The sequence below is a fragment of the Prinia subflava genome, chromosome 2 (assembly GCF_021018805.1).
Source record: "Prinia subflava isolate CZ2003 ecotype Zambia chromosome 2, Cam_Psub_1.2, whole genome shotgun sequence".
NCBI lineage: Eukaryota > Metazoa > Chordata > Aves > Passeriformes > Cisticolidae > Prinia > Prinia subflava.
The window spans coordinates 48,648,996-48,669,431 of NC_086248.1; the positions used below are offsets into that span (position 1 = coordinate 48,648,996).

The 20,436-nt window shown below is 40.4% G+C and overlaps 2 protein-coding genes across 7 annotated transcripts in view; both read left to right on the forward strand.

Annotated features, from left to right (window-relative positions):
• The window catches only part of DSE (dermatan sulfate epimerase), a 34,805-nt gene extending 21,304 nt beyond the window's left edge, over window positions 1–13,501 (forward strand). For 5 of the 6 annotated variants that reach the window (XM_063389844.1, XM_063389846.1, XM_063389845.1 and 2 more), the window contains 4 exons: window positions 3,369–3,622; window positions 7,351–7,590; window positions 8,573–8,780; window positions 10,475–13,501. In XM_063389844.1, the coding sequence (XP_063245914.1) occupies window positions 3,369–3,622; window positions 7,351–7,590; window positions 8,573–8,780; window positions 10,475–12,233 (2,461 nt within the window). In that variant the 3' untranslated portion in view covers window positions 12,234–13,501. Of the gene's footprint in view, window positions 1–3,368; window positions 3,623–7,350; window positions 7,591–8,572; window positions 8,781–10,474 lie in introns of those variants that run through there. The other variant, XM_063389848.1, reaches the window with a different exon arrangement.
• A 3,847-nt stretch (window positions 13,502–17,348) lies between these two features.
• On the forward strand, window positions 17,349–19,616 carry LOC134547613 (uncharacterized). The gene is made up of 3 exons (XM_063391760.1): window positions 17,349–17,384; window positions 17,467–18,263; window positions 18,776–19,616. Exons 1-3 carry the CDS (start codon window positions 17,349–17,351, stop codon window positions 18,870–18,872), a joined length of 930 nt encoding a protein of 309 aa, XP_063247830.1. The 3' UTR covers window positions 18,873–19,616.
• The last annotated feature ends 820 nt before the right edge of the window (window positions 19,617–20,436 follow it).

A 20,436-nucleotide genomic window follows, 5' to 3' on the forward strand; every position in this document is an offset into this window, starting at 1 on the left:
AACTTTAAAGAACACCCCAGGCATGTATTTATCCTGTGCCATTCACAGGATTTGTCCAGACAGCAGGTTTTTGTGCAGAACAATGCATATGACTTTGGATGTTTATAGAGTTTGATCATGAGGTAGCAAACCTGTTCAGCACTTTTTGCTCTTTCATAACCTCCTCAAATTTCCAGAAAGGCACCTCTTCCAAATGTACCTATACATACAGATACAGGTATATAAGTGTAAAAAGGTACTGTACGGACAGTTGGCTGCCTTTGCTCAAAGTGCATATGTCTGCAACTAAGTAGTTGTTCTATATTAAAGAACCCATTATAGATATATTTAGTTGGGATTTGTTTGTTTTTGTAACATCTGATGCCTTTAAAGGCTGACAAGGCTAATGCAGCCTTGAGGCAGAGATTACTTGCTGTCGTCAGATACAGTTAATTGTGAAGCTGAAGTTCATACTCTCTGATGTTAAGTTTTAGACTTGAGTCACTTAGAAAATAGCTTATTGTATAGGGCAAAGTAAGTGTCAGAGGTTTTTTTTATCTATCTTTGTATAAATACATACCACTTTTCTTAGTAGTTAATAGTTAGCCCTCGAAAACAGTATTTTCACATATGTTCGTTCAGTGCATGCCTGTGGCTCTGTGCTTTCCCCCAGTTTATCAGCCAGGCTATTTACCAAGTCTGACACTGGGAGATGCATTTGAAAAATGAGGACATAATTTAGATACAAAAACCATGTAATGTTTGCTACTTGACCATTCTTGTGAATCATTTTCTACATGTTCAGTGTACATTGCTTGGTTCCCTTGAAACTAAGTTAAGGGGAGGTGCACTGATTTATAGCAACTAAGGAGTAGTTTCTTCAAAAGAGCTTCACCTTAAGAACAGATGTTGACTGTGGGTTTGTGTGTTTAGAAATTGAGGTCTTTAAATTGTCATCTTTAATTTTCTCTATTACTTGTGTTAAACTCCTCTGTGAAATTTTGTATAAGACTTGACTGTACAGAGGTGCAATTTTAGGGGAGTTACAACAAAATTGCTTGTCTAATCCAAGCTGGGTAACTATGTCAGTATGTATGATAAGGGTGCCTAACATAAGGGTTTTTACACTGAAAGGCTGTGGGGTTTGGTTTGTTTTTTTTTTTCTTTCCTGAACTATCAGGAGCCTAAATGAAGTTATAACTTCTCAATTTATCACCTCCCATGTAGAAGACTGTTTTCTATTTTGTCAGAAGCAGTACCGTGGAGATTATTATATGCTCCTACATTGTAGAATTTGATATGGTATTCTGTTAGAAACTAAACATAAAGTTAGCATACACCTTAACAGTGAAAGTTACAATAAATCAGTTCTACTGGCAAATCCTAGTTTAAATTAAGTCACGTAAAGATCAGGATAAGGCAGAATAGGTTTAAGCAAAATCAAATAGGAGCTTGTGTGTTGTTAAAAGGATACTGAACTTTGAATTAAATGTTATAAATTAGCTCAAGTTCTTTCATTGTACTTTCTTCCACCCTGATGTATAGCTTAGCCTCAAACCCTTTGTAATTGTTCCAAGCAGATGCCTTTAAAGTGAAATTTTCTGTACCTATTTGAACTCTGATTTCTGAATATACAAAGGTTCAGTGAAACTAAAAATACTTTGGAAATTAGAATTCATTATATAGCTGATCAAAGGAATTTTTCTGTGTCAAAGGATTCCTAACAGGAATCATGGTGCCAGAGTGTTGTATATAATTGGTATAGAATAGAACTTTAGTTTTATGTATAGGATCAGCAACATTTTAAGAGCTCTTTGAATTATAAGGAAAGATAAAATAGCAGAAATAGAGAATTAATTGAGACTGACAAACAACCAGATAACTCAGACTGATGTAGTTAATTTAAATCTGTGAGACAAATATTTCATTTAAAATAAGGGAAAAAGAATGTTTAACTTCACTGCAAGCAGAAGATGGGATCAAAGCTGAGAGAAGGTGAACAGTTAAAACTGCTGGAAATTCAGCTGATCAAAAAGCATACAGAGAGGTTCCTTACATGGGAGTATGAATGTGCCAAACTCGAGTTCTTCCAATGATTTAAATATGCTGAAATAAAAATTAAAGGTCATTTTTTTTTCACTTGCACATGATGTCTTTTACCATCATTGCAGTGCCTTAGGCTGATGGTTGTAATTTCTACATGGTTTATTAATGCATTTGGAATGCCAATAAATGCTTCCGTAGCAGATTTTTTTGGGTCTTATCTTACTCTTTGGGGATTTTATTTTCTCATCTGTTCACACTGCTGCTTACACAAATGAAGATGAAATCATATTTGTAGAGTCATAAAGTAGTTGAAACTGGACTGTGTGTGCCTTCAAGAGCACAGCACACCATTTCTGCTGATTGCAGTAGGACACTCATCTCAACAATTTAAATTCATTTCTGTAATAAAAAAATAGATTGCAAAAAAAGTGAAAGAGGAGAACAAACATGAAAGCAACTGATGATTTTTCACTTTATAAAAGTTTATTTTCACTGTGTATTCCTTCACATTTTCTTTTCTTTAGAGTTATGGCCTGGAAGTACTGTAAGTACTGCAAAACTAAAGTCTTTGATACACAATGTATGCTTGATTTATGAGAATAGTTGTTCCATGCTACCTATATTATGAATTTTTTTGGTAAAAATTTACTGTTTTGCTAAGTTCAGTGTAATCATTGGACACAAGCCAGTAGTTCCTAGAAAATACTTTTTGAGTATTGACATTGTTTTACCTCTTTTCTACCTTAGCATTAAAAACCCCCAGTGTTTATTAAGAATGTTAATTTGAGCTGTAGTAAAACTAAGTTTTCTATTCTCTACTTCTGTCCTTGAATGCATTTGGGGCATGAAAAAACAGTATAGTGAGTTGTTTTATTATACTTGCTTTAAAGACAGCTCTAGTCTCATAGGCACCATTTATCATCAACTGACTCCTTTGGAAGAGAAAAAAGATTTGTTACAGGAGGTTGGAGGAGTATAAACTATTGCATATTACTTTATCACCAAAATTATTTGAATCTTTCTTGAGATGAATAGATTCCATTTCTGTACAATCAGTATTCTACCTATCTTTCTGCTAGCAAAACCCAGAATATTTCAAACATTTTTCTACTATTTAGTAACTTAATCTTTCTAATAAAGTTTATGAGCCTTGAAGATTAATGTTGTCCATACTTAGGATAGGAAAAAATAGTTTAGAGACTTGGTAAGTGGCTTACTACTGTGTTAAAATTCAATATAAATCATTTAACTTTGGAGACTAAGTCATATACATATCACAGTACAGTAAGGGGGAAAACCAAGTAGATGAAACTCAATTAATTGCCATCTTTATTTATTGACAGGCTAGTGAAGGATGCCCCCTGGGATGAAGTCCCTCTTGCTCACTCCTTGGTTGGTTTTGCCACGGCTTATGACTTCTTGTACAGCTACCTTAGCAAGATGCAACAGGAGAGATTTCTTGAAGTAATTGCCAATGTCTCAGGATACATGTACGACGCATCGTACAGACGTGGATGGGGTTTCCAGTACCTTCACAACCACCAGCCTACCAACTGTGTGGCCCTGCTGACTGGAAGCCTGGTTCTGATGAATCAAGGTATGTGCTAAGCCATAGGAATGGGGTTTCTTCTGCAGTATATCAACTCAAATCAGCCACTTGCGCAGCAAAGTTCAGGATTTGATAAAAATGCTTCTTAGTGTACAGCGTTATTGGGTTTGCTCTTTTGCTGCTTAGCAAAATTTAATTTACTGAATAGAACAGAAGTCTGTGGGCAGATGTACAAGGCATGATGTGTGTGTATATAAGTTCAGTTTTCTAAGTAATTCTGAAATTCTTACCTCACAGTTTGTAAGAGTTAAAAATCCCCTTGTGTACTGTTTGTCCAGTCCTGATTCATGGACAGTGTCTTTTAGAGTAGATAAACAATGCAAAATGATGCACTTGGTCTCCTTACACAAAGCATTGTGAAAGTCAGCAGTCAGAAACACCCAGTGCTCTGACCTGGGAGCCAGACAACAGGATAACCTTGAATTTCAGCCAAGACTTCTGTCCTGTTGCCCAGAGCAGCTGCAAAAGAGTAACTTTATCCACCCAAGTGCCACAGCTGAGGACCTTTCTTCCCAAAAGCCTTTTCTATGAAGATACGCAAGGCTGTTCTTTTTTCCCTCTGAACTCTGCCATTGCATCTCACAACCAACATTTGTGCCAGGTTTCCTCTTCTTCTTTGCTTTGGGGACATAAAACCATCCTTCCCATTTCCAAGGTGAATACCCTGGCCAGTAGCTTTTGCCTGCTCTGTTGAGGGGCTATCCCTGTCCTCCTGGAGAATGCAAGTCACAGAGTGAGAGAGAGAAAGCAGGCAAGCAATCCTGACTTTAAACCCCAGAGGTACTTCACCTGAGAGATGGAAATCATGGAGCCAGTTCCTGCTTTTATAAGGATGAATCAGTATTTTATCAGGTGATCATTTTATACGTGCTAGAAGTATTTTGAAAACGTGATTCCCAATGGAATTACTTATGCACTGCAAGTCAAGGAAAATCTAGTTTCTGGATGCTGATGGTGTTGTCAAGCTGCTCAGGCCTGCCAAGCACAGGCACATCTGCACATCACTGGAGCTTTCAAGGGCCCAAGGAAGTGTGACAAAAAACTGTGGCACCTTCTGTGTTTGGAGGATCATTTTTTGCTGAGTGCCTGTCACAACAAACACACTGACTGATGTGTGTATATTGAAAACCATCAAGAGCATGTGTGGAAGTTATTCCCTATCCTCCTGTCTTGCCTTCCACAAATTGAAGACTCAAGCCATGCTTATTCAGTGGGTTTGCTAAATTTCATATAATCTCATCCTTCCCTAAGCCTTTGTTGGTGCAGAGAGCTGGCAGTTTGCAAGATGATTCTGCTTTTCAATAAGGTATAGATCATAAGTATGCCTTGTGTAAAACAACAAAAACATCACGGAGCTGGGCAATAGTTTTTTCATTGAAGTGATGGTGTTTGGGGGGAGGAGGAAGGAAAAAAGCAGGAAACTAATGAATTCTTGAGCACTTTGAAAAGAGTAGCAATATTTCAAATGAAAATAGGTCAAACTGTATATTTCTCAATTAAAGTTCTATTGTTTTGATATAAAGCAACTTTTTTTTTTAATAGCGACTTTAATGTCATTTTTCTGTTAGTCTAAAACAAAACAAAAAAACCCAAACAAACTGTTATTCCAATATGAAACAAAATAATCTGAAGGAGAAAAAAAGGGAGGGAGAAAAGGAAAGAACATGTATGAGATACACAGCAATTGCAAATAATGTATCCCAGTGTAGACCTTTCTCACAGAAGGTTTAAATTCCAACTGGAAAGTTTAAACACAATCCAGCTATTGAAACTCGTAGAGACTAAAGAGCCAATTTAAAAGAATGTAAATGTTGCCATAGGAATGAAAAGGGACACTAATTGAAGTTAATTCTAGGCACGTGCATATAGCAAAGTCTTTGCACTTAGACACTCAGATGCTCAAAATAGAAACTTGAGTAAGGCCTTGATATTAATATAGATACCTGATTTATATACTGCTAAATTTAGGTGAGATTTGTTCTGGTTTGTCATGTAGCCTGACAGGGCGTTGAGTCTTTTACTCTTTTCATTTCAATGCATTATTGTTCTTTTAGTGTACTATAAGTGTAGCATTATAGCACAGATATACCCTAAGTAGACAGAACATTAATGCAGTGGTAAAGGCACTGTGCTGAACCATGGCAAATAAATTCTTGCAGCAGTCAAAAGCTAGCTTCCCTTTTATGTCACAAGGGAAAACAGGACTGGAAACATTCAGGATTTTATTCTGGCAGACCACTGTGCTGCCAACTCCATGAAGAGCAATGAAAGAATGTCTTAATAACTGTGAGTGAAGTGGAAGTAAGTAGTACCACTGCCACTGTTGCTCAGGCCTTCCCATCACAGCTTCCTCTTCAGCCAGCCATTCAAAGTACTGGGTTAGACTCAGGTTGTCTGTTTTGCTTAGGCACTGCTATTTTTTTTTTGTCTCTGTTAACTGAGCAGGATTTGGCAGCCTTGACTAGTAGGATGCCCGAATTACTCGTAACTGTGCTGAGCATAAATACAGTGTTGGTGGCAATGAGATGAAACCCTCTGAGTAACAGGACTGAATGTAGCTCCTACTCCCTTAGCCTGGCACATGTGCTTCATTCAGCAAGCACTGCTTCACCACGCAGGGGAGTGTAACACGTACCAGCTGGGCTTTGCTATAGGATGGAATTATGTCTGGTTAAATCTGCATCCAGACACTTTGAGCTGGGAGAACACTAAGTTACCATGTAGAAGGACAAAGGCAGTTGATCTCTGTTTAATCCTACCTCTCTTGCTACTCAGTCCAAAAGAAAATAAGAGAAGGCACGTAGCCTTTCCTCTGCTGGGTTCTGTGTGCTGACTTCTGCAATACATAAATGTGGTGCTGAGGCCCTCATACTTGTGCTTAGTGAAAGCAGACTGGCACTGAGAAGGTTTCTCCTGACCTCTTCCCAGGTCTTGATTTGTGTAGAGCAGACCAAAATAGTAAAATCTCTGGAATGCTTTCCTTTAGAAAAACTAAAACTGCTTAGGGATTGTGTATGTGGAGGCTGAGAATTTATCTACTTGGAAGACTAATTTTATTTTGGAATTGAGGAATCTACTTTTGGAATTACCCATGCAAAGCTCTTCCAAAATAGCTTTTATTTGATTAACCCTTTAGGTTGTACAACAAACTGAAAATATAAGTAGAAAAGAGCAGGTCATAAAATAGAGCATGAATTAGTAGAATATCAGTTAACTGCAGCTCAAATGTGAACTTATTAACTTTTTTAGTCTCTGTAATCTCCTTACCATGCTGCTGATCCTGCCAGTGAAAAATGACCCATCAGAATTGTTGCATTATTGGAGCCCTCTAGTGGGGCCATTGGTTTGTTTTCATACAGCTTTAATTTGAAATGCAATAAATAGTCATGGTTTATCTCTTCCCTTTTTTGGATGTCCTGATTGCCTTAAGGAAATTTTCTTTTTAAGTTGTAAAGCATAGCCCCATATTATTAGCAAAAGGTGTTTGATAGATTTTCCCATGCTCATGTGACCTTGCTTTGCTGTGTTTATAAATAGAGTATTTTATTTTTTGCACTAGAAGTACCGGGATGCTGCAGCATTAAGGTTGTATTATAGACCCCTGATTTCTTTACAGCAGATTCCTGGCTGTGAAGGATCCCACTGTGGTAGTACAGAGGGCAACATCTGTGAACTGTTGTGTTGTAATTAGTTTCGCCATTGTCTTCTTCTTTCAGGCTATCTTCAGGAAGCTTACTTGTGGACCAAGCAAGTGTTGGCAATCATGGAGAAGTCAATAGTCCTGCTGCAGGAGATCACAGATGGCTCCCTCTATGAAGGGGTGGCTTATGGCAGCTACACAACCAGATCACTGTTTCAGTACATGTTTCTTGTCCAAAGGCATTTTAACATCAATCACTTCAGCCACCCCTGGCTCAAGCAGCACTTCGCATTTATGTACAGGACTGTCCTGCCAGGTAGGTCCTTTAGGTGAATGAAGATGAATCTCTGTTTGTGAAGCAGCAATAAATTTCATATTTGAAACGGGCCATTTTAAAACAGCACTCTACTTGGATTTTTTTCAAAACAACCATTTCCTTGGATTTTACCTTCAACAGTCATCAAAACAGTAACATCCTTGTTTATCACTGCTTATTAGTGAGGGACACCTTCCACTAGCCCAGGTTGCACAAAGCCCTGTCCAGCCTAGCCTTGAACACTGCCAGGAGTGGAGCATCCACAACTTCACCAGCTGTTCAAGTGTCTCACTATCCCCACAGGAAAGAACCTCTTCCTTATATCTAAACTAGGTCTACCCTCTTTCAGTTTAAAGCTGTTACCCCTTGTGTTGCTTATTTGCAGGACACTTCGTTAGGAACTTACATTGCTCAAATTCCAGGTTAAAAAAACTTAGATAGCTCTCTTGGAACCTCAGATCTATCCATGTATGTTAGGGAGGCTGAATGCAGTTTTCATATGCCAGCATAGGCGCATAGGGAATGTGAGACCTCAGGCATCCTTTGGGGAGAGGTTCCTAAGTGCAAAATGAACTCACACTGATGGTTTCAAGGTGAAGCTGATTATTTATTTCTTCATAGGAACCTCTAGTTTATTCCTTTGGAGAGTATAGTTTTACATAAAAACATAAAAGCTGTAAAGGCAAAGTTACCTTTGCCAGACTTGAGTGAGGAGAGGAAGTGGATTGCATCTTACATTTTGTAAGTGTAGGACTTTGGCTGTCTGTAGCTCAAAACCAAAGGAGAAAGGTGAATATTCAAGTTGGCTGTAATAGAAGGAAACCACTCCTGTGTAACCTATTTACAGCTCATTTACAAGCAGGTCTATAAACATCTGAAAAGGCTGCTTCTGTTTGCACCGCTTGGCTTCACCATCACACTCTTCAAAAGCATCTTTGTGTGCTTATTTGTTTTCTTACATTCCTTTTCTCTCTTCCCCAAGGGTTCCAGAGAACGGTGGCCATCGCGGATTCCAACTTTAACTGGTTCTACGGGCCGGAGAGTCAGCTGGTGTTTCTCGACAAATTCGTCATGCGCAATGGCAGTGGGAACTGGTTGGCAGAGCAGATCAGAAGGAACCGAGTGGTGGAGGGCCCGGGCACACCATCCAAAGGGCAGAGGTGGTGCACTCTCCACACTGAATTTCTCTGGTATGAAAGGGAATGAGTGGGCTCAAAAGGAACCTGGCAGCTGTTTGCTGTTAGTGATAATTCATTATCTTTAGATGAGCACTGTAAAGGCTGGGCTCAGACTGTCTGTGTGCCACCCAGGGTCATGAAGCACAGAAGAATTTCTTCACTTAGCACAGATGCACAGGTTGCCACAGGGAACACACTGGTCTTGTCCTACATCTGCTTTTATGGTTTCTTTCCACTGTCTATTGCTTTCATAGAATACAGCCCATTCCAGAGGAACTGAAAATTTGCCTGTATGTAGTCTTTTGTTTAATTTGATCTATTCTAATGGGGTTTATTCCTGTTGAGTTATTTTATAATGAATTAGGTGAACATTTAAAGCATAGTTTTCTTTTAAAAGTTCTGTAAAATAGTATAAACTCTCTTTTAAAAGCTAAATGACCCAAGCAATAAGGGTACTGTTAACTGGATTTGCATGCTAATTTGCAAGTTATGCTTGGAAAAAATGTCATGCTAGATGGATATTTTTCTATGCAATTTGCAGCTACACTAACTTCTATGTCAATCTTCTAAAAGTAAGAAATTAAGGACTTAAGAAGCTTTAGATCCACATATCCCTTAGTTTGTGGAGATAAGAAGTATATTTTTGAGGAGTCAGTGTAGCTCTTTCTCTCTTGCAGGAAAAATATTATTGAATATCTGTTAGTTTGCACTTATGATGTACACATTTGAGTGCGTGTTTGTTAGGATCCAAGCAGCCTTCATCTTGTTACTTGCAAAATACAGACTCTGTCCTCTACAACCTCATCCCATCACTGTTTTCTCCTGTGTCATCATGGAAATTCTGGAACCGTCTAGATCCTGCCAGAAACTCCTGGTTAATTCTAAGAATAAATCTGATTCTGGAACTGTCTAACAGAAATGTTAGTGGGCTTAATATGGCTTTGTTTATTTTGATTGCTTAAAAGCAATGCCAGAAGGTTCAGTTTTGGTTTGGATTTTTGTTGTTTTAACTCCCATAAGTAAAATTGCAATCATTTTATCCTCTTCTAGAATTAAGGCTTCTTTTTAAACAAAATGTCCTATATCTTACAATTTATACAAGAAAAACCATGAATTTTTTTCTTCAGCCTGGTTTGGAGAGAGAAACTAACATACATTAACTGATACAAATAATAAACATCCTTTAGACTGCCTTTTCATTAATTTTTAATTGCCTCTTCTGTTTGAAGACTACAGACCTCTGTAATCATCATTTGGGGAATCAGATACTCTGCTTCCCTTTGTTAAGTAGTCAGTAAATAGGCACAAATGCTGATGTTTAGGCAGTGTCTCCAGCCTGGTCTAATCTGCCCTTTTAAAAGATCTATGCTGTAGTCAGTAGTTTTATGACTATATTGGACAAAACATGACTAGTTTGAAATTAGGGGTAGGCTTATTTTTGAACTGCAGAAAGACTGCTTGCTTTCAATGCAGAGCAGATGCTTTCAGCTGTTGCTCTGTAAAAAGCGCACAACAAATTTGTATAGGGATTATTATGATGAATAATAATTACAGCTGTACGATTAGGAAGCATAACTGTGAGCTATGGATTGTTGACTTGATCCTTGATATAAATTATGATTTTTTTTTTTTGAGTTTTGTACAAGTGCTGATAGTGGAATCAGTCAAGTGATTTTTAACCCCATTTTCCTCATCTTTTATTGCAGGTATGATGCAAGTTTGCGCTCTGTACCTCCACCAGACTATGGGGTTCCTAAGCTGCATTATTTTGAGGACTGGGGAGTGGTAACTTATGGAAGTGCTTTGCCAGCTGAAATCAACAGGCCTTTCCTTTCCTTCAAGTCAGGAAAGCTGGGAGGACGTGCAATATATGATATTGTTCATAAGAACAAGTACGAAGAGTGGATCAAGGGGTGGAGGAACTTTAATGCTGGCCATGAACACCCAGACCAGAACTCCTTTACTTTTGCTCCCAATGGCGTACCTTTCATAACAGAAGCTCTGTATGGGCCAAAATATACTTTTCTAAATAATGTGTTGATGTTTTCCCCTGCTGTGTCTAAGAGCTGCTTCTCCCCATGGGAAGGGCAGGTTACAGAAGACTGTTCCTCAAAGTGGCTTAAATATAAACAAGACTTGGCTGGCGACTGTCAGGGACGAGTGGTTGCTGCCACGGAGAGAAGCGGGGTGGTTTTTATCAGGGGAGAAGGAGTGGGTGCATACAATCCTAAACTGAAGCTGAGAAAATTGCAACGAAACCTTATACTTCTCCATCCCCAGCTTCTCTTGCTAGTGGACCAAATCCACCTAGAAGACGACAGCCCTCTGGAGGCAGCAACCAGTTTCTTCCACAATGTGGATGTGCCTTTTGAAGAAACAGTTGTTGATGATGTCCATGGGGCCTTTATTAGGCACCGTGATGGGATATATAAGATGTTCTGGATGGACGACACTGGCCACAGTGAGAAAGCCACGATTGTATCAAGGATGTATCCCCAGGGCTACCCCTATAATGGAACAAACTACGTGAATGTAACGACCCTGCTGCGGCACCCCGTCACAAGGGCCATTTACCTTTTCATTGGGCCCTCTGTGGACGTGCAGAGCTTCACCGTGCGTGGAGATTCCCCGCAGCTGGATGTTTTTGTGACCACTGGTGAGCACACCTACACCGTGTGCCTGTGGCCCGTCGAGGATGGCTCCCACTCTGCCTTTGCACAGGTTATTGCAGACCGCCAGAAAATTGTCTTTGACCAAGCCTCTGCCATTAGGAGTTCCGCAGTGCCAGAAGTGAAGGACTACATAGGGATCGTGGAGAGAAGCCTGCAACGTATTAAGCCTGTTTTCCAGCAGCTTGAGAAGGAGATCCTGTCTCGTGTACGCAACACGGCCAGCTTTAGGAAGACTGCTGAGCGCCTGCTGAGGTTTTCAGATAAGAGACAGACAGAGGAGGCCATTGACAGGATATTTGCAATCTCACAGAGGCAGCAGCAGCAGCGTGGCAGAGCAAAGAAAAACAGAAAGGCGGCCAAAGGCTACAAATTTGTTGATGCCGTTCCTGACATTTTTGCACAAATTGAGGTAAATGAAAGAAAAGTGCGACAAAAGGCACAGACTCAAGCACAAAAAGAGTTGCCTGTAGACGAAGATGAGGAAATGAAAGATCTTCTGGATTTTGCAGATATCAATTATGTGAAGCACAAAACTGGGGTGTCAGTCAAAGGCCGATCAGGGCTGACACAGATGGTGGCGACTGCTCGAAGTGCGCCATCAATATCAGCTTCTTATACTCGCCTCTTTCTAATTCTCAACATTGCCATTTTTTTTGTCATGTTAACAATGCAGCTCACATACTTCCAGAAGACCAAGAGACTGCATGGCCAAAGATGTCTGTATGCAATACTTTTAGTAGACAGCTGTATATTATTGTGGCTGTATTCTTCCTGTTCTCAGTCACAATGTTAGCAGAAGACCTCTACCAGTTGACCAGTTTATGGTCATATATGTCTATGCAAAAGCATTAACCCTAATAGGGCCAAAGTTTATATCTTCTTTTTTCTTTTTTTTTTCTGAAACATTCCAAAAACATCGGGGGAAAGATTGTTTTCAGACCAGAAAGGATTAAAGAATAGGGCAAGCAATACTATCTCAGAAAAATCAGTGCTTAATAAGTACTCCCCCTTTGTGTTTTGAGTTGGGCCTCACATCTGAGGGAATGTTATGCTTTGTTCATCAGTTCAGTAACATAAAGTTGTAATTAATTTTTTGGTGAGAAGAGCCCTCTTGATAGGTTTGTTTCTAAGGTCTTTTTTAATACAGAATTTGTTTTGCATTTAGTGAGTTTTCATTTCAGGCTGCTGGGGATGTCTCTGGACATTCTCCTAAGACAAGAATATTCAAACATATGTATACGAGGCAGATCTTAGCAGTAGACTCCTTTTCTCTCTGCCAAACCAAAGAATGGCTCAGTGTAGGACATCCCTGTATCATTATTGCAAACCCTTATGTTGTCATCTCCTTCATGCTTTACAATCTGGCACAGTGGGGAAATGAAAAGCACGTCAGTTCTTACCAAGTGAGAGGCATGTCACTAGTAGGTAGTAGTAGAAGGCAAATATGGGGTTAACTCAAAGTAGAACAGAATGCAATTCTCAGGAAAAAAAATTTCTACTTTAGCCAAGTGTAGGCTGTAGAATGCTGAATTCTGTAGAGTCTGTTCTGCATTTTGTAAGGCAGGGTTTCAAGAAAGTTTTCTATAGTTTGAAGCATGTCTTTATAGGGAAATAATGTCCTATATCACTGCTCTTCCATATGTAATTTCAAAAATACAAAGAACCAAAACAATCCTGTGGTAACTTCAGCAAGTGCCAGTACAGAAAAGTATGTATTAAGGAAGTATTTAATGTCTTTTTTTTTGTTTTCACATGGCTAGAAAGAGGACAGTTAAGATTTTGTGAAAAGCCTGTTCTCTATAAAGCACCAGCAAGGGTTCTGCAAGCTCTTGGTGGCCCCAGGGTCAATTATTTGGGGATTAGTGGTAAATGGAATCACGTGGTTTATGACAAAAATAAGTTTGACATCTCCACATATATTTCCCTCTGTTCATTAAAAAAAATTTCAAAAATTCATAGCTATTTGAGAGCATGGAAGCTCTGTGGAATTGGGACATAACTGTATGTCTTTACTGAAAAAAAATTCTTCAGTACATTTGCTAAATAAAAACATTATAATTACCTCTATGGAAAAGTTGTTTTTCTTTTATTTAAATATTTTTCCTGATAATTACAGTAATTATGTTCATCAGCACTTGGTTAAAACCACAAACCTTTGCTTCCTCTTCTTTACACCATTTAGATGTATGTTATCTACATTATTCCTGTTAAGCCTTCTGCAAGTCTGTGTATTGAAATGTGATAAGATTTCCTTGTCTAAACATCTTCAGTGAATAGGTCAGAATATTTTCACTAGGTTCCAGCTACTGAGTCAGTTCAGAGCACTGTATTCACATAAATAATCCCAATGCCTGGATTTATTCAATGAAATTGGCTACATTTTATCTGAGCAAAGATTTAGGTACCCAGTTTATTTCTGATGCATGTATAGTCACTGGATTATGTGAGACTTCAGACAGTAACTCAGCTCACCCAAGACCTTGGAACACCTTCAAGACATACCTTACCCTTTTCCCTAAATGTAAAAGTCATGTGAGGTGGTTAATTGTCTATTTCAACTCACTCACTTTGTTCTTAAGGCAAAGCGAGCTGAGCCTGGGAGTATCACCCATACAGCTCCCTGTTGGTAGTGGTGCCTGCTGAAAGCAACTAAACTGTGACAGGCTGTGGATAGCTGGAAATCTCTTCATTTCTGCCTTTGCATGGTGATGACATAAACACAGGCAAAAATAGCTGTTGGCTTATGTTCAGTTTTAAAGACACTGTTATTTTTTTATATTAGGTGATACTATTATTTGCCATGAAACACCAAAAAATTGGGAGTTTATTTCATGTCTATGCACATTGCCCCTGTGTCAATTTGCTATTGCCTTGAACAACCAGAAAACCACCCTGTAGTCTAGAAGACTTGAGAAGTGCCTGCAATTCTTTGTCTGCCTTGTAGTGTGGCATCTAAGTTCTAGCATGGGATTTCTAGCTGTCAAACGAAACTGCAGAGATTAGCAATTATGGTATGGTTTTGTACATTAGCTGTCATGTACACTCCACTTCCCTGCACTGTTCCAGCAGTGCCAAGGGAAAGAGGTGGTTGCAAGAGCTGTCAATGCTCACAGCCAGGTCTTAAAGCAGCTTTTAAAGCACACCAGCATTCAAATTAATGGGGTGTGTGCAATGATACTGTAAAGGTAAATGAAATGCAGCAGCCTGACCCTCCTCAATGCGAGACCAGACCCATTTCAGCATAAAGTGTGCATCCAGGGGCTTTGCAACCTGTGCTTGGTTTGCATCTGTTAAGGATTTAGATGTGTGTGAATGTCATTTTTTGCTGCTTTGAACTCCACTTGCACAGATGTGACTTTGATTCAGATTGGGCAACTAAAGAAGCAAATTAAGCCTTAATTGTGCTGTCTTTTAGATATGACAAGAATCCTTCATTATTCTTTTCCAGGCCAGAGCCTTTAAAAAGGCCCTCTCCACTGGTTCTGTTTCCACTCTTTTTTTCCATTCTTGTCTCTCTCATTCGTCACCAAAGACTGTAACTTATTTTGATTTTGAAACAAATGGAAGAACACATAGTTCTGTGCCATCAGTAATGTGACATGGGCAATCAGATGTTGGCTAGAAGTATCTGTGTCACAAAAAATAAACAGTTTGAGGCCTCAGGTGGCAGGACCCTGAAAAAGTGGCTATCCAAGAACTGGGTATATGTGGATGGGTTCCTGTGTTCATCTGAGACCCTGCTGACTTCACTCAATTTCTCTTTGAAGTGCAGTGCACATGCAGTGCAGTCATGCATGCTTCATTTCACGACTGCAGTCTAATTTAGTCTAAAGTTAATTCACTGTATTCTGAACAAAGTGAATGGCAATTCAACCCACAGGTAGTGGTGTATATGTTTGAGGGTGGAAGTGGAATCTGGTTCTTAGATTTTTTCAATGAGTTTTTTGAGTCCAGCCAAAAAATGTCTATCTATATCCATCATTGTGACTCAAGGAAGCAAAGGGAAAGGAGCACATTACTTCATTTCCTAAAAATTGTAAGATCAAAGCTTATTCTGAAGAAATATATGTCTGAAATACATTGCATTTTTTTGTTGATCTATGTATTTTCCACTGATGAAAAGCATTTTCTTAGTGTTTGAAAGCATATAAAGTTTGGAAAGTAGCTGTATTTCTGCACCAGGACATTACATTCACATTTATTTGGTCTGCAAAAGGTTCAGTTGGGATCATAAATACTTTTGCCTAACTTTAATCCCTTTGCTCTGGCTAGTCTGTTAAAATCTGTAGGGTAACTTCAGGCTGGTAAGTCAGACTGAGCTAATGAAACCAAGATATCATTTTCTGTCGTTTCTTGGCAGCTGACTCCAGGAGCTCTCTGCAGCAGAAGGCCTATGCAGTCCAGTGCTGGATATGTCTGTACTGTCATCAGTGTAGAGACTGTTTTCCAAACGAGTTCAACTTTGAAACAACTAATGTCAAAGCACTTCAAGTAAGAGCCCTGGACCCTCTCAAGGAATAAAATTATTCCCTGCTTCAGGCAGGCAAGAGACTGGACCCAACTACACCATACGTGAGGGCATTCCTTCATCAAAATGCATGCGTAGCATTTTTCCCAGATGCTACTTTCCTGCCAGGTTCTTCAAGCTGATAAAGGGTGGATAACATTTATGATGATTTTCCAGAAATTTAGGATGAATGTTGGGAAGGATGGAATAGAAAAGCCTTATAAATATGATTGCTTAGCAAAAGATTTTAAGAATATGAAACCTATAATCGAAGTAGAAATGAAGGCGAACTTTGAGATGTAAGAGGCCAAACTGTTACTGAACAACTGGAAAACAATGGTTTAGCCAGTTGAAGGAGAATCCCTCTTGATTGAACAATACCCTTGGAAAATAAAGGGATGCCAAGGGTCCAAAGGTTGGGGAGACCCTGCCGACATGGCAGGGAAGAAAAAAGGAGTCTAGAAACTAGCTTTTAGAGTTTGAAATGTAACACAATATGGTAATGTAGTATTTCTAACAGCCTGTATGTAGATTCTATAGGATTTGTGTCTTTTACTAGTTGGATGATTGTAAATGAGCATATTCAAGATAAAAAGAGATATAAAGTAATGTAACAAGAAGTTAAGCATCTTCTTCATCTTTCTCCTTCTCTTTCTCCTTCTTGTTCTATCTGTCTTGGGCACGCTTCTAGCTCTGGCTGGCAGCTTTAAGCAGAGCTCTTGTACTCACGACCCTCTGCAATCAACCGCGTGTTTCAAGAGCTGCCCAGATTCCACAGATATCTCGTGACCGTCCCTGAATCTCCTACAGATTGGCGCCCAAAGTGGTAGAAGGCCAATTCAGCTTTTCCACCTGTTGGAGACTTCTCCGTGGACGGTAACTGAACCGACCGGTTTTAGACGCCTGAAAGACGTCTGGAGCACGGAATAGCGCTGCTGGACAGCGCAAAGCCAGAGCTCTGTAAAGATTTGGCCGCGGCACTCCTGAGCACGGCGTGGTATTGTTAAAGCAGCCCCTCACTGGAGCTCTACGAGGACCGAGCACGGTGCGGCGACGCTGAGCAGCGCCCAACCGGAGCTCTGTAAAGATTCTGCTGCGGCACCGCTGAGCACGGCGTGGCGGTGCTGAGCAGCGCCCAACCGGAGCTCTGTGCGGAGACGCACCCGCGATGTCCCGAGCACGGGCTGCCGTCGCTGAGCAGCGCCTGCCCGGAGCTCTGAAGGACGAGCCTGCCTCGACGACACTGATGTAAGCAACAAACCGGTCTGATCATGGGACAGAAGATTCTGCCCCAGACAGATATTTATAAGCAACTAAAACATTTGCTAAAATCCAGCCCAAGTAACTCACCAAAACAAGAGTTAAAAGACCTCCTATCATGAACTTTAATGAATTGCCCAAATGCTGACCGTCTTTACCAGAGATTTTTGGAACACAGTCGGTGTTAAACTTTTTAATAGTATCTCCCGCCGGGATATGGCTGCCGCGGAGCTGGTCCCAGCTTGCAGGGCGCTGGTAGAGCTGTTTGCTGCGATGGGCAGCCCGTAGCAGCCGCCCTGCCGGGCCCCGCTCCTGCTGGGAGACCACCCTGCCCCGCCGCCAGCCTGCAACACGGCACGACCTCCGCTTTTCCGCCGGACCTCGTGGCCCCGCTGAGCGCTGCAGCCCAGCCCCCCGCCCCTGCCGCTCCAGCGGTCTCGCCGTTTCCGGGCCCCCCGTGCACAACAGCGGGCGCTGCTGCCGTGCCCGCCCGCCCCGGCACCGCCGCAGCCGCCGCAGCGGCAGCAGCTCCCACGTCCCTCCGCGCGGCCCAGCCAATCGCCGCCGCCGCCGCGAACCGCCGAACACAACGTGTGTCCCTGCACGGGGCACCCCGCGCTCGGCCCCCCCTAAATCCACCGCGGTACATCCACCGCGGTACAGCCAGCCTCGGTACAGCCAGCCGCGGTACAGCCAGCCGAGGTACAGCCAGCCGCGCTACAGCCAGCCGCGCTACAGCCAGCCGAGGTACAGCCAGCCGAGGTACAGCCAGCCGCGCTACAGCCAGCCGCGCTACAGCCAGCCGAGGTACAGCCAGCCGAGGTACAGCCAGCCGCGGTACAGCCAGCCGCGGTACAGCCAGCCGAGGTACAGCCAGCCGAGGTACAGCCAGCCGCGGTACAGCCAGCCGAGGTACAGCCAGCCGCGCCGCCGCCGTGTCCCTCCGCACTACTTCAGCCAGCCTCAACAGACGCAAACGGGGGGAGCACGGGGAGGTACGAGATGGGCAAATGCAGCTGCAGCAACACTCAGAACGGGGAGCTGCTCTGCCCTGAGGTACGAGGCTGATTCTTTGAAAGTGACACCGAGCCATTGAAATCCCCCGCCGCAGCTTCCTGAGTCACAAAACCCCCCGCGAAGGTCAGATGATCTACCGTACTTTAAACGTTGTGGCACCAGAAAAAAAAATTAAAGTTCCTATTATGAAAAATGTAATAGTTAAAAAAGATAACAGAATATGGATAAGGAATATTTTAATTCCTGAAGTGAGTTTTAATGTGTTGGTGAAAGATTTAAAGTTATGATTAAATTTATACCAAAAAGAAAAAAGATCTGACAAAACAAGTCCACCAAGAAAAAAAACAAATATGTTGATAGTTAATTTAAATGTTTATAAAAGAAAATGTCAAAATATATCTCAGTTAAAAAAAAAATTGAAAGGGGGGGGGAAATCTGCTTTAGGCAGCAATGCAAAAACATTTTACAAAATAAAAACTAAAACTCTACCTGAATAAGTCAATGTAATTAACTGTTCCTCTCAGGCATATTTTGCTTTTTCTCTCTTCTAGGAATGCCAAACATCCCTGCATCCAAGATAAAGAAAAGAACAAAGAAACTGCAAACAGCTACATCACACCTAAATGTAATAACCACTCCTTTTCCTAGACTGCTACCAACATAAGAAGAACTGCGTGAAAACCAAAGAAATTTGAAGTGCTGCCCTAGTTACTTGAATTGTTAAATATTTTGTTTGTATTTTCTGTGCAAATAACTTAGTGAAAAAACAAATATTAGTTAAAGCAATGTACATAATATTGAATTTAATTTTTGCATAATTAAGTTTTGTCTTTTTACTGAAAAAATTGTATTACTAAAAGTATTGTTTGTCTCAACAAATTTTATACTGAGAGTTAGTAAAAGAATTTGTACATATTTAAAAACATATAAATATATACTAACTTTCCCAGTCCTGTTCAAAAGGCTTTGAAACTATTGCAATTTAGCTGAATTTTTCAGATTGACAAATTAGTAAATTTAAAAAACAAAAACACAAGCAAAAGGTGCATAAAAAAAATTGAATACCCCCTCCTAAATCAAGAAAAGTTTTCATAAACTACAAATAAGACATAAATAAAATACAAATAAACTTTCTAACAGCTCTCAAATTAATGTACTGTTGAATTTCATGCCTTTTTTCACTAAATCTTAGCTAAACAGTTTGATAGTTAAAGCTTTACACCTTAGCTGAAAGAACTCTTTAAAGTAAGATTGATTATTCTAATAGTAATAGTTGTAGTATTAGAAACAGTACTCTGTATACTCCAGTGTGTGCAAAAAATGATGAGTAAGACAGTTCCTAGTATCTTAGTTGTTCATCCGAAAGGGGGAGATGTTGGGAAGGATGGAATAGAAAAGCCTTATAAATATGATTGCTTAGCAAAAGATTTTAAGAATATGAAACCTATAATTGAAGTAGAAATGAAGGTGAACTTTGAGATGTAAGATGCCAAGCCATTAGTTACTGAACAACTGGAAAACAATGGTTTAGCCGGATAAAGGAGAATCCCTCTTGATTGAACAATACCCTTGGAAAATAAAGGGATGCCAAGGGTCCAAAGGTTGGGGAGACCCTGCCGACATGGCAGGGAAGAAAAAAGGAGTCTAGAAACTAGCTTTTGGAATTTGAAATATAACATGATATGGTAATGTAGTACTTCTAACAGCCTGTATGTTCTATAGGATTTGTGTCTTTTACTGGTTGGATGATTGTAAATTAGCATATTCAAGATAAAAAGAGATATAATGTAATGTAACAAGAAGTTAGGCATCTTCTTCATCTTTCTCCTTCTCTCTCTCTCTCGCTCTATCTCTCTTGGGCACGCTTCTAGCTGTGGCTGGCAGCTTTAAGCAGAGCTCTTGTACTCACGACCCTCTGCAATCAACCGCGTGTTTCAAGAGCTGCCCAGACTCCAGAGATATCTTTTGACCGTCCCTGAATCTCCTACAGATGCAGAGAAGAATTGATAGCTGAAATGCTTTATTGTATAAGACATTTAGCATGATGTTGTGACCTTTTTCTCTTTTGACTTGTGTCCAAAACCATCAATGATTTTACTGGTTTCCTAACTGACCCTGTGACAATCAAAAGGAAATCTGTCCCACTCCAGCCTCCAGGATTTTTTTACCATGAACAATAATCCATAACAAGTATACATGAGTTTATGACTGA

What these genes read in the sequence shown, in the direction of transcription:
- LOC134547613 (XM_063391760.1), top strand. Translation starts at nt 17,349, where the DNA reads ATGCTGACCGTCTTTACCAGAGATTTTTGGAACACA. An exon ending in CCAGAGATTTTTGGAACACA is followed by an intron (nt 17,385 to 17,466) that starts GTCGGTGTTAAA and finishes GGGCGCTGGTAG; the next exon opens with AGCTGTTTGCTGCGATGGGC. An exon ending in GGGAGCTGCTCTGCCCTGAG is followed by an intron (nt 18,264 to 18,775) that starts GTACGAGGCTGA and finishes TCTCTCTTCTAG; the next exon opens with GAATGCCAAACATCCCTGCA.